The sequence below is a fragment of the Muscardinus avellanarius genome (genome assembly GCF_963383645.1).
Source record: "Muscardinus avellanarius genome assembly, chromosome: 15".
NCBI lineage: Eukaryota > Metazoa > Chordata > Mammalia > Rodentia > Gliridae > Muscardinus > Muscardinus avellanarius.
Window position 1 is genome coordinate 63,425,626 of NC_137801.1, and position 13,103 is coordinate 63,438,728.

At 34.9% G+C, this 13,103-nt stretch overlaps 1 protein-coding gene across 1 annotated transcript in view; it reads left to right on the plus strand.

The window, feature by feature from the left end:
- APLF (aprataxin and PNKP like factor) overlaps positions 1–13,103 on the plus strand; it is a gene marked incomplete at both ends in the record, with an annotated part of 86,795 nt that overhangs the window by 7,676 nt on the left and 66,016 nt on the right. Inside the window, one exon of the mRNA XM_080711941.1 lies at positions 5,096–5,167. Within this exon, the coding sequence (XP_080568067.1) occupies positions 5,096–5,167 (72 nt within the window). The remainder of the gene's footprint in view (positions 1–5,095; positions 5,168–13,103) is intronic.

Sequence of the window (13,103 nt, forward strand, 5' to 3'; positions counted from 1 at the left end):
TAGAATAAGTTCTTATATTTGAATGCTCAATTTAGTTAGCTTTTTTCTAATACTCTTTCTCTGATTATTGAACATAAATGAATTTGGATTGGGATATCTAGTATCAATATATTAATTTTTATTAATCATGATTTCTATTGGCTACATACCATGTGACAATTTAAAAAGGCATTTTTTTTTCTGTTCTGTAATGCATATGTATGTATACACATTTTCTTTTCTTCTGAACACTTTTGAAAGCACACTGAATGCATTATGGCACTTTATCCCTAAATATCTTAACATATATCACTTAAGAACAAGAGTATTTTTAAATAACTGTATACACTATATATAGTCATTACATTCTAAAAATTTTATATTTATTTAATCTAGTAAATTTAATATTTCATATTTAGTTTTATTCAGATTTTCCAATAATATTCTTTTTAACATTTTTTAAAACTCAAAATCCAGTTAAGTATTATTTTTTTTAATCTGGAATAGTGTTTTTGCCTTTCTTCTTAGTATGAATACTTTTATAAGTCCAGACCAGTTGTTTCTTAAATGTTCCCAGTTATGATTTGTTTTATTGCTTTCATTTAATTTGAAATATTTTTAGGTAGGATACTATGTAGGTGATGGTGGACTCAGAGCACCTTATCAGGATGCACATTAATCAGTTTGTCTTGCTGTTTGTAGGTAAGTGTTACCATTTGGGAGTGGTATATCTGCTATCAGTGAAGAAGATAATGTCTTCTTTGCAAATAATTTGTAGGACAATCTGAGGCTTTATCAATGTTTTTCCCAACAAGCCTCCTGAAAGTTAGTATTGCTTGATTTTTACCAAGTTAATTATGACATTGGTAGTTATAAGATTGGCAGTCATAAAATTTTTAGGTTCTATGACTTCTACTTTAGCTGGCATTTTTTGAAAAGTAAAAGAGTGCTTTTCTTTCTGACCCCACCCTTTTTCTTGAGTTGGGTATGAACTTGTAGACTATTTTGATATTCAATGTGCAATATTTTCACTATTATCATTAGTTATGTTGATGCCTAATTTTGTTCCAAAAATTTATCCAGTGAAAGTCTCATAACACTGCTGTCTCTGTCCTGTTGACATGTACCCATCAGTCTTTGAGGCATTACCTTGTCCTCTGGAACACAAGTTGTCGTAGGTCCATATTATACTTCCCTCTGGATTGGGAATGAATCTTTTCTCCGAAGTATTCTAGAATCTCTAAGTTTGGAATGGTATTTAGATGCCAAAATCTATGCAATTGGATGTATTCTCTCTTCCAAGTGTCCTCTTCTCCTGTAGAAGTGGTGTCTTTTCTGAGCTTCCTAATCCTGGTTCCACATATTTTTAAGCCTCTTCTTTTGGATTCCTTATTAGCTGGGCCTCAGAAACATTGGGTGTTTTTTAGTATGTCCTTCTCGAGGTGGGACTCACTTTTCCTGAGGTGATGGTCTCTGTTCCAGCACCCCTAGTTCCCCACTCCCTTTTGCTCTCTCCCTCCCAGTTGCCACCTGGCTTTCTGCTATAGCACACAGCATACATCTGGAGCTTCATCTGCTGGTGCTGGCATTTTTTCTCCCTCTTAGATATGATTTCAAGGCTTAAGTAGTCTTCATAGCCTAGTTGTACTTTAGATATGGGATATGGGCAGGGTTTCTTTGTTGTTGCTTTTGGTCTATTTGTTGATTTCTTTAACTGCTTGGAAAAGCGTGGGGTGTAATTAGAGTTTAGGAGGATACAATTATTCTACAGGAATGGAAATGCCTCAATTTTAACTTTTATGGCTTCCTAAAATGTGAAATATCTGGCTTTTAACTGAAACTTTAAGTGTGGTGACTTGCAGTAATCAGTATGTAAACTTGGGTATATATTCCATATATTTTGAAGTGTCTTATGACATTTGCCCCCCAAAAGCCTCTAGCCAACAGATTGTTTTTGAGTCCTTAGGTTTTTATGTTTTTAGTAGCTTTTCTAAAATGCCACAGTGACATCAGGCATTTTTTTCTCCATTGTCAATCCTCTGCCACCTAAATCCTATCTTCTTTATTTTCTAGTGTGAATAGAAAACTGGAATTTGAATAAAATCTTAACTAGATTTGTATATACCATTAGATGAAGTAGGACCAAATGGAAGCCTGAAGATCTTTTGGGGCTTTATTTAGAGCCCGAATCTTCTCAGTGTGTCTCACTGACTATCAAATAGCTATTTTTGCTTTATTTCTGGTTCTTTATTTGATTCTAGTGTAGACAGTTAAACTATGTAGATAATATTTAAAAGCAGGCGTGGTGGCACACACTTGTAATCCCAGCATTTGGGAGGCTGAGACAGGAGGATTGCGGTTCGCGGCCAGCCTCAGTTACTTAGTGAGGCCTCTTGCAACTTAGTGAGACCCTGTTTCAAAATAAAGAATAAAAAATAGGGCTGGGGGTGGAGCGCAGAGGTAGAATGCCCCTGGGTTCCATCCCCAGTACCAAAATACAAAAAACAAACAAACAAAAAAAACCCAAAACAAAAAACAACAACAAAACCAAGGGTGGCTCTGGAATCAGATTCTTTGGGTTCAAATCCTGGCCCCACTGGTTATTAGCTGTGTAATTAAGTAGTTGCCTAACCTCTCTGAACTTCCCATTTTCTCTGCACTTTCTTTAAAATGATGATGGTAGCACCTTCTCCATAGGTTTCTGGACACTGAAAGAGTTGATACATGTTATGTATAGACCAGTGCCTTGGCTATTACTGTTGGTAGAGTAATACAAAGGTATTGTATGTTCACTTTGTGCAAGGCGCAGTGAGTGGCTGATGAATAAGGCAAGTCACCAGATCTTTAGGCTAATCTAGTTACCTCATTCTCATCTCATTCCATAGCCTCAGCCTGAAGTTTAAATGTTTTAATAATAAGTTATTAAACCTTTTACATCTTTTAAAGAAAGTACAAATGGTTATAGCATACTATTTAGAGGTTTGACTTAAAGGACTAGTATAGCTAAATGTTAATGAATGATGTTAATTTCAAAGACTGTTAAAAGCACTTTTTTGGTACTCTGTATACTGGAGAAGTCCAGTTTGCAATGAAATTACACTGTTATGGAATCATGTATCCACTAGAGGTCATATTGTTCTTTTATATTATTTGAAATCTTTATCTTCCTAGTGTTAGTAAAACCTACTTCAAAGGAAGACTGAGATAGGAAAAGCCCATTATAGCCTCCTGCAAGAATAGTTTAAAAAAGGAAAAAAACAAACCTCAGATGGACTGTTACAGGAACCATTATTACATATCATGGTTTTTAAGTGGTAGTTTAATGTTGTTGGTTAGAAAATCCATTTGTATTATTGAAGTAACAATAATATCTTGGTACTCAAGTTAAAAAGTAGAATTTTTATACTATGTGCCACAGAATAATTTTCCTTTCTTTTGATTACTTTCAGATAATTATATGTAGCTATAGTTGTGTATGAATGTTCTTCTCATATATTATTTAGTTTTATTAAAAAGAATATATATTTGGAATACTTCCTACTTGAAGAGTGCCTTACTTGAGTTACTTCTTTAGATTCTCAATTTATAAGTATGTAAAATGTGAATAACCATGACAGTTTTATGTTAAATCTCAACATTTAAGTGAAAATTCTATGCAAGTGATAAAATGAGCAATCAAATAACTGCTTTGTATTTTGGCTTACTAAAGTATACTCTAAATTTCTGTCCTCTTTTTTTCTTTCAAAGTTAGATTATTAGTTTATATTTACCTTTCTGAAATATCCATTAGGGGTAATGGTAGTAGATATATTTTAAAAGGGAATGTTTAAGATATTTATTTTAGAAAAGATTTTAAAAATTAACTTTGGTTTTATGGAATGTTCATCTATGTGATACTTCTGTTGTGATGTTCATGTTACTACTTGTATATGTAGTCAGGTCTTAAGTGTAGAATTACGATCCTATTTTGAAAAAAATGAATGCTGCTGACCCTTGCAGTTTCATATTTTTGCAATATTTTGCAGAACTAATGAGCTTAACTTTATTTATGCTTCCTTGGTCCTGCTGTGGATAAAACCAGAGGTGACCAAGAGATGGGTCAATAACTGCAGTGTTTAGTGAGGTTGGTGATTAGAGTGCTTTTGATCTGTACCCACCACAAATAAAAAATGATGCTCTTAAAAAAAGGTGATCTTAATATGTTCACAGTAAAGTAGAAAAATTGATTATTTTCATCACAATGCAAATGATTTTTAACCTTTGGTTTGTAGAAATGATTGTAAGGGAAAGTAGAACACTGTTGGCTACAAATAGGAAGCAAATGTATATATGCACACCTCTTCTTCACTGCAAATGCTTTCATTTTACTATTCTGTCTCTTGCCTTCCTGTTTTCTTAACTACTCCTGATGGCCTGAGAACATAAATGCAGGTCTGCCTGACCCCAGCACGTGTGGTTACAGCCTTCACATTTACCACACTGCCTCTTTTTAAAACCTTGCTCAAGTCGGGCATGGTTGTGCAATCTTGTAATCCCAGCATTCGGGAGGTGGAAGCTGGAGGAAAGCAGTTTACAGACAACCTCAGTTACTTAGTGAGGCCCTTTGCAACTCAGTGAGATCCTGTTTCAAAAAAAAAATAAATAAAAATAAAAAGACTAAAAATACGACCGGGGGTGTAGCTCGGAGGTAGAGTGCTTCTGGGTTCCATCCCCAGTACTGCAAAAAACAAAACAAAAAAACAAAACCTTGCTCATTATAACATATATTTGCTGTTTTTGAAATGCTTTATAATACATACATACTACATATGTTTCCTCGTTTTATGAATGTCCACTCACTATCTGTCATGAATGGAAACTATTGTGTAAGGTTTTAGCATCTGTTTGATCCCAGGTTTGTCTTGGCTCTGTCATTTACTCACCTGACTTTGGGCAGGTCTGAATCTCTGAGTTGTTTCATCATCTCTTGAATGAGGGGCAGTCATTTTGATGTGCAGTTGTGAATGAATGATACATTTCATATCTAGACTACTGACTTCAGAAACACTGTTGAGGTTCTGTTTTGTTGCTTATTAAGGAGGCAGCTGTATTTGAAATTTTGATTTTCCTCCTGTAGATAACAGACAAGAGAGTATCCAGAAGACATGCTATTCTTGAGGTTGTGGGTGGACAGCTTCGAATCAAACCGGTAAGTACATTTTTCACGATTGCCTTAACCTTTTGCCTCTCACTCTTTCAGTGTATGATTAAAGGTGCTTATCTTCTGAGATTACGGAAATAGGAATTATTGTCAGAATGCATCATTTCCAGAAGGTACTTGGGAGGTAAAACTCTAAACTGTTAAACTATATATTTTCTCATAGGATAGAGCCACATTTATATAGCTAGAATTTTAATGAAAGATGACCGCCAGTTTATATACACACTAAGATTTTATCCACAAGCAGATATTCTAAATAAGAACCTGTAATAAAACCCATAACTATTTAATGGTTGTTATATTTTGGGGGATAAGGGTGGAGGTCAGATAGCCAGTGAGGTCACTTGAGTGTTATAGAGTTGTATTTTAACATGTTTATACATTGTGTATAGTTAAATATTTCTAAAATTAGAAATTGTTCAAATTCAAGGTTTTAAAAATAATTTTAATTTGATCATTTCTGTTGAGGGCTAGAATTATAATTACTTGCTTTATCATTTAAGCACCAGTGATTTGCAGGGGCAGCTAGTTTCTGAAAATATACTATGTTATTACTCCCTCTTATTTGCAGAATATCTTGTGTAGGAGAATGAAGTATGTACATGAAGGGCCATCCATTTTGGGCTAGATAGTGTCTGTGGTAAAATTATTATGGAACTAAATTAATTAATTTATCACATTTTCAAACCAATTTGTGTTTTCATCTTTTATGTAGAACTACTGGTATCATTAGTTCTTTCTTTTTACACAGAGACTGATTACTATCTTTTATTACCATATTATTAAACTGTCCCCAAATTTGAAAAGTATCTTTTTTATTCTAGTATTGGGAAAAGTTTTGAATAGAACTAAATTCACCTGATCTAAATTCTGAATAAATATTTTAAAAAATGATTTGTATTTCACTAGGCATGGTGGTGCACGCTTGTAATCTCTGCGCTTGGGAGGCTGAGACAGGAGGATCACGCAGGTTGGAAGCCAGTCTTCACTGGCTTAAGATACTCTGTTTCCAAATAAAATATAAAATAGGTCTGGGAGTGTAGCCTGGAGGTAGAAGGCTCCTGGGTTCCATCCCTAGTACTACCAAAAAAAAAAAAAAAAAAAAAAAGATTTGTATTTTATACTCATTTTGCATCATTTTAGTATCTTCAAAATTCATTAATATAGCTGGGTATGGTGGCACATGCTTGTAATCCCAGTGCTTGGGAGGCTGAGACAGGAGTATTGCATAGGTTCGAAGCCATCCTCAGCTACTTAGTGAGGATCTCAGCAACTTAGTGAGACCTTTTTCCAAATAAAGTATAAAATAGGTCTGAGGGTATATCCCGGAGGTAGATATACCCCCAGCACCACACACACACAAAATTATTTATATATATATATATATATATATATATATATATATATATATATATATATTGCACCCATTGGGAGTGTCTTTATTTACTAACAATTATTCATCTCTGAATTGTCTCCAACTGTCTTCTTTTTTTTCTTTTTATGGTATTAGAGATTGAACCTGAGAGCATTCTATCTTTTGATCTACACTCCCTGCCCTATCTTATTTTTTGTTTTGAAACAGGGTCTCACTAAGTTGCAGCGGACCTCAGGAAATGCTGAGGCTGGCCACAAACATGCAGTCCTCCTGTCTCAGCCTCTCAAGTACTGGGATTACAGGTGGGTGCCATGACACCTGGCTGGCTTATCTTATTCTTAAGCGAAATTTACTGGATCATAAAATTTTTAGTATTGGAACTCTGACCAATCTTTGGATCCCTGTACTTAGCATAATACCTAGCACATGATAGATACTTATAAAAGTAAAATTCCTACAAAATAAGTAATATATTTAGGATCATAAACACCCAGTAAAACTACAGAGAAAACAAGAAACTGATATACAAAAAAAACAAGATAATAACTACTTCTGAGAGACATGAGACTAGGGAAAGACATAGAGGACCTCAAAGGAAAGGGTGACATTGTTTTTCTTAAATGTGGTGGAGGATCTGCATACAATATTATGTCTTTTTTTGTTTGTGTTACTGGGGATTGAAGGGGATTGAACCCAGGGACATTATACCTTTGAGCTACACCCTCAGCCCTTTTTATTTTTTATTTTGAAATAGGGTTTTGCCACATTGCTGAGGGCCTCGCTAAGTTGCTGAAGCTGTCCTCAAACTTGTGATCCTTCTGTTTCAGCCTCCCAAGTATTGGAATTACAGGCATACACCACCATGACTGGCTGTATCATGTCTTTATGACATCAAGGTATAAACGATAATACAGTGTGCTACAGTTAGTTCTATAATGTTAAAATACTAAACATTGGAAAACATGAAAATATATTTATATTTAAGAAAACGTGTAACTCTAGTATTAGAATATGAGTGCTATTTAAATATTTAATTATAAATTTTAGTCCAAAAATTATATTTATTTTATTTAAAGGGAAGCTGTATCTTAGACTTAGACTTAGACTTGTAAAATCCCTACAAAATAAGTAATATATTTAGGATCATAATCATATATATTTAAACATATATCTATATATATATTTAGCATATATATGTTTAAACATATATATATATAAATATTCAACATATATATACAAATATATGTATATATCCTTTGCTTGATATAATGCTTGACTTCTTGTTTATATTAATACAGTTTCAGTAAAATGACTTTCCCCTTGAAATAGATTATTCTACTACTTTTTTAATAGCTGGACCTACAAAGTGCAATTTAGAAAAATTTTAAAACTGACTTTTATTGTTAATATAAGATAGAGTGTCTTGAAAATAATGAGAATGATATAGACAAGTGGCTACTACTTCATTTATTTTATCCTCATTTATGTTATGTCACTTATTTTTTGTCCCATAACAAATCACAAAGTCTCTGATCTCCTAAATCAAGATATATGTATCTTTTTTAAACAATTTTTTATTGAACATAAATAGTATACATTTAAACTATATTTGGTGCCCTCTCCCCCCCGCCCCCGTTTTCCCTTCCCCCCCTCCCACCAATGTTTGTCCAGGTTAACCATGTCATATTCATAATTTTACACATGTTCAGATGTAGACCCTCATTAATCAAGATCAGCCTTCCTCCTCTCCTATCTTTCCATTCAAACTTTGCTGATATTTCCCCTCCATTATCTGGAGTCCCACTGGTATCCTCTGTGTTTCCTAGTTTGGGCATATTAGAGGAAACATATGTACCTTCTCCTTCTGTGCTTGGCTGATCTCACTTAACATAATGTTCTCCAGGGCTTTCCATCTTCTTGCAAATGATATAATTTTGTTCTTCTTTATGGCTGAATAGAATTCCATTGTGTGTATTTCCTAAAGTTTTGCTATCCATTCATCTGTTGATGGAGATCTGGGTTGGTTCCATATTTTGGCTATTACAAATTGTGCTGCTATGAACATAGGTATGCATGTGTTACTGTATTTATCTGAATTCAACCCCTTTGGAAAGATACCCAGGAGTGGTATAGCTGGATCATATGGTGGATCTATTCCCACCTTTCTTAGGAATCTCCACACAGATCTCTATAGTGGCTGAACTAGTTTGCATTCCAACCAACAGTGTAAAAGAGTTCCTTTTTCCCCACATCCTCGCCAGCATTTGTTGTTGTTTGATTTCTTTATGCTTGCCACTCTGACTGGTGTTAGATGGAATCTTGGTGTAGTTTTGATTTGCATCTCCCTGATGGCCAGTGATGAAGAACATCTTTTCATGTATCTATTGGCCCTTTGTATCTCTTCTTTTGTGAAGTGTCTATTTAGTTCATTTGCCCATTTCTTGATTGGGTTGTTTGTTTTGCGAGTGTAGAGTCTTTTGAGCTCTTTGTATATTCTGGATATTAGCCCCCTATCAGAATGGTGGTTGGTAAAGATCTTTTCCCATTCTGTAGGCTTCCTCTTTAGGTTATTGATAGTTTCCATTGATGAGAAGAAACTTTTTAGTTTGATGTTATCCCACTTGTTTATTCTTGCTTTAATTTCCTGAGCTTTGGAGGTTTTGTTGAGAAAGTTACTGCCTGTGCCAATATGTTGTAGTGTTGAACCTATGCTCTCCTCTACTAACTTCACAGTCTCAGGTCTAATTTCTAAGTCTGATCCATCTTGAGTTGATTCCTGTGTTTGGTGAGATATAGGGGTTTAGATTCGTCTTTTTACAAATGGTTAGCCAGTTCTCCCAGCACCACTTGTTGAAAAGGCTGTCTTTTCTCCAGCGTATGTGTTTGGCCCCTTTGTCAAAGATTAATTGACTAAAGATGTGTGGGTTTGTTTCTGTATCTTCTATTCTAATCTACTGGTCAGTATATCTGTTATTGTGCCAGTACCATGCTGTTTTTACTACTATTGCTTTATAGTATAGTTTGAAGTCTGGGATTGTAATGCCTCCTGCATGTTTCTTATTGTTGAGAATTGCTTTGGCTATTCTGGGTCTTTTCTATCTCCATATAAAGTTCATGATTGATTTTTCTAGGTCTCTGAAGAATGTCACCGGTATTTTAATGGGAATTGCATTGAATCTATAGATCAGTTTTGGCAGAATGGCCATTTTGATGATATTTATTCTACCTATCCATGAGCACGGGAGATCTTTCCATCTTCCAAGGTCTTCTTCAATTTCCTTCCTTAATGTTTTATAGTTTTTTTTTTTTTTTTTGTGGTACCGGGGTTCCTGGAAGCCCTTCTTCCTCCGGGCTACACTCCCAGACCTATTTTATATTTTTGAAACAGGGTCTCTTACGCCAGCGCGGCTGGCTTCGAACCTGCGCGATCCTCCTGTCTCCCAAGCGCGGGGATTACAAGCGTGCGCCACCACGCCCGGCGTTAATGTTTTATAGTTTTTGTTGTAGAGGTCTTTTACATCTTGGGCTAGGTTTATTCCTAGGTATTTTATTGGTTTTGAAGTTATAGTGAATGGAATTGTTTTCTTTGTTTCTTTCATTGTGGATTCATTGTTGGCATAAAGAAAAGCCACTTATTTCTTTAGGTTGATTTTGTATCCTGCAACTTTGCTGAATTTGTCAATCAGCTCCAGAAGTTTTTTGGTTGAGTTCTTTGGGTCTTCCAGATAAAGGATCATGTCATCTGCGAATAAGGATAATTTTAATTCCTCTCTTCCTATGTGAATTTCTTTGATTTCTTTCTCTTGTCTTATTGCTACAACAAGAGTCTCAAGGACTATATTGAAAAGGAGTGGTGATAGTGGGCATCCTTGTCTTGTTCCTGACTTTAGCAGAAATTCTTGCAGTTTTTCTCCATTCAATATAATGTTGGCTTTGGGTTTACAGTATATTGCCTTAATGATGTTGAAGTACTTTCCTTCTATCCCCATTTTTTGCAGTGTTTTTAACATAAATGGGTGTTGGATTTTGTCGAATGCTTTTTCAGCATCTATTGCTATGATGATGTGGTTTTTGTTCTTGGTTCTATTTATGTGGTGATTAACATGTATTGATTTGCGTATGTTGAACCAGCCTTGTTTTTCAGAGATGAAACCGACTTGGTCATGATGCATTATTCTCTTGATATAGTTTTGAATGCGTATAGCTAGTATTTTGTTTAGAATTTTTGCATCTATGTTCATTAAGGATATTGGTCTGTAGTTTTCCTTTCTTGAGGTATCTTTATTTGGTTTGGGGATTAATGTGATACTGGCCTCATAGAAGGAATTTGGGAGAGTTCCATCTCTTTCAATTTCCCGGAACATGTTATGAAGTATTGGTATTAGTTGTTCACTGAAGGTTTTGTAGAATTCAGCTGGGAGCCTATCTGGGCCTGGGCTTTTCTTTGGTGGAAGAATTTTTATTGCCGTTTCTATTTCTTTGGTTGTTATTGGTTGGTTTAGGCTTGCTCTGTCCTCTTGGCTTAGTGTAGGAAGGTTAACTATGCTTAGAAATCTATCAATTTCTTCCAGGTTTTCAAGTCTATTGGAGTATAAATTTTTAAAGTAGTTTCTGATAATCTTTTGAATGTCTTCACTATCTGTGGTGATATCTCCTTTTTCATTTCTAATTTTGATAATTTGAGTTGTTTCTCTTTTTTTTGGTTAGGTTGGCCAGGGGTTTATCAATTCTATTAATCTTTTCAAAGAACCAACTTTTTGTTTTATTGATTCTTTGAATTGTTTTTTTGTTCTCTGTTTCATTTATTTCTGCTCTAACTTTAATGATTTCTTGCCTTCTGCTGGCTTTGGGAATAGACTGTTGCGGAATTTCTAGGTCCTTGAGTTGTGTCATTAGGTTCTTTACTTGGTGGTTCTCTGTCCTTCTTATGTGGGCACTCAATGCAATAAACTTTCCTCTTAACACTGCCTTCATTGTGTCTCATAGATTTTGGTAGGTTGTATCTCTGTTTCCATTTGTTTCCATAAATTTCTTTATTTCTTCCCTAATTTCTGCTCTTACCCATTCATCATTCAATAGTGTATCATTCATTCTCCATGAATTTGAATACTTTCTTTTCAGTTTCCTGTTGTTGATTTCTACTTTTATTCCATTGTGGTCTGAAAAGATGCAAGGAATTATATTATATTTTTTGAATTTGCTGGTATTTTCTTTGTGTCCCAGGATGTGGTCTCTTTTGGAGAAGGTTCCATGGACTGCTGAGAAGAATGTGTATTCTGTAGTTCCTGGTTGAAATAATCTGAAAATGTTTATTAGGTCCATTTGGTTTATGGTTTCCTTTAGTTCTAAAGTGTCTTTACTCATCTTTTGCCTTAAAGATCCATCCTGTGGTGTGAGAGCAGTATTAAAGTTTCCCAGAATTATTGTATTTGGGTCTACTTGGGATCTTATGTCCAGAAGGGTTTGTTTTACAAATGTGGTTGCACCCACATTTGGAGCATAAATATTTACTATCATTATATCTTCTTGGTTTATTGTTCCTTCTAATAAAAGGAAGTGCCCTAATTTGTCTCTTTTGATGTATTTTAGTTTAAAGTCTGTTTTTTTGGATATCGATATCAGGGTTGCTACCCCTGCTCTTTTTTGGTCACCGTTGGCATGGTATATCTTTTTCCATCCTTTCACTTTCAGCCTGTGAATGTCTTTGGCTGTGAGGTGAGTTTCTTGCAGACAGCATATATTTGGATTATGTTTCCTAATCCACATTGCCAGTCTATGTCTTTTAATTGGTGAGTTAAGTCCTTTGACATTAAGAGATATTATTGAAATATGATTTTTGTTTTCTGCCATTTTGTGTTCTGTCTACTCTTGGGTGGTTTGATCTTTCTTCTTTACTTAAATGGCCCACTTATTAACTTCCTCTCTTCTCTGATTCTGAAGTCTGCTTCTTTTTTCTTCCTTATGGTTTATTTCTTTAAGAATTTTCTCTAGTGTTGGCTTTGAATTCATGAATTTTTTGAGATTCTGTTTATCCTTAAAGACTTTGGTTTCACCATTGATCTTGAATAATAGTTTTGCTGGATAGATTAGTTTGGTTTGGAAGTTATTTTCTTCCAGGGTCTGAATCACGTCATACCAGTCTCTCCTAGCATTCATAACCTGGGTTGTATAGTCTGGGGTGATTCTTATTCTTTTGCCTCTATATGTCACCCATCCTTTTGTTCTCACTGCTTTTAAGATTCCTTCCTTAGCCTCTATATTGGTCATTTTGGTTATTATGTGGCATGGAGTGGTCTTTCTTTGGTCCTGTCTCAGTGGAGTTCTGTATGCCTCCTGGACATGGAGGTCCAAGTCTCTTTCCACATTTGGAAAATTCTCTGAGATTATTTCCTTGAAGATATTACAGATACCCTTGGTCTGTACCTCTATCCCTTCTTCAATGCCTATTATCCATAAATTAGGATGCTTCATATTATTCCATATTTGCTGGATGTTTAGGTTTTGTTGCTGTAAAGATTTCTGTATATTGCTGACTGTGTTTTTGGTTTG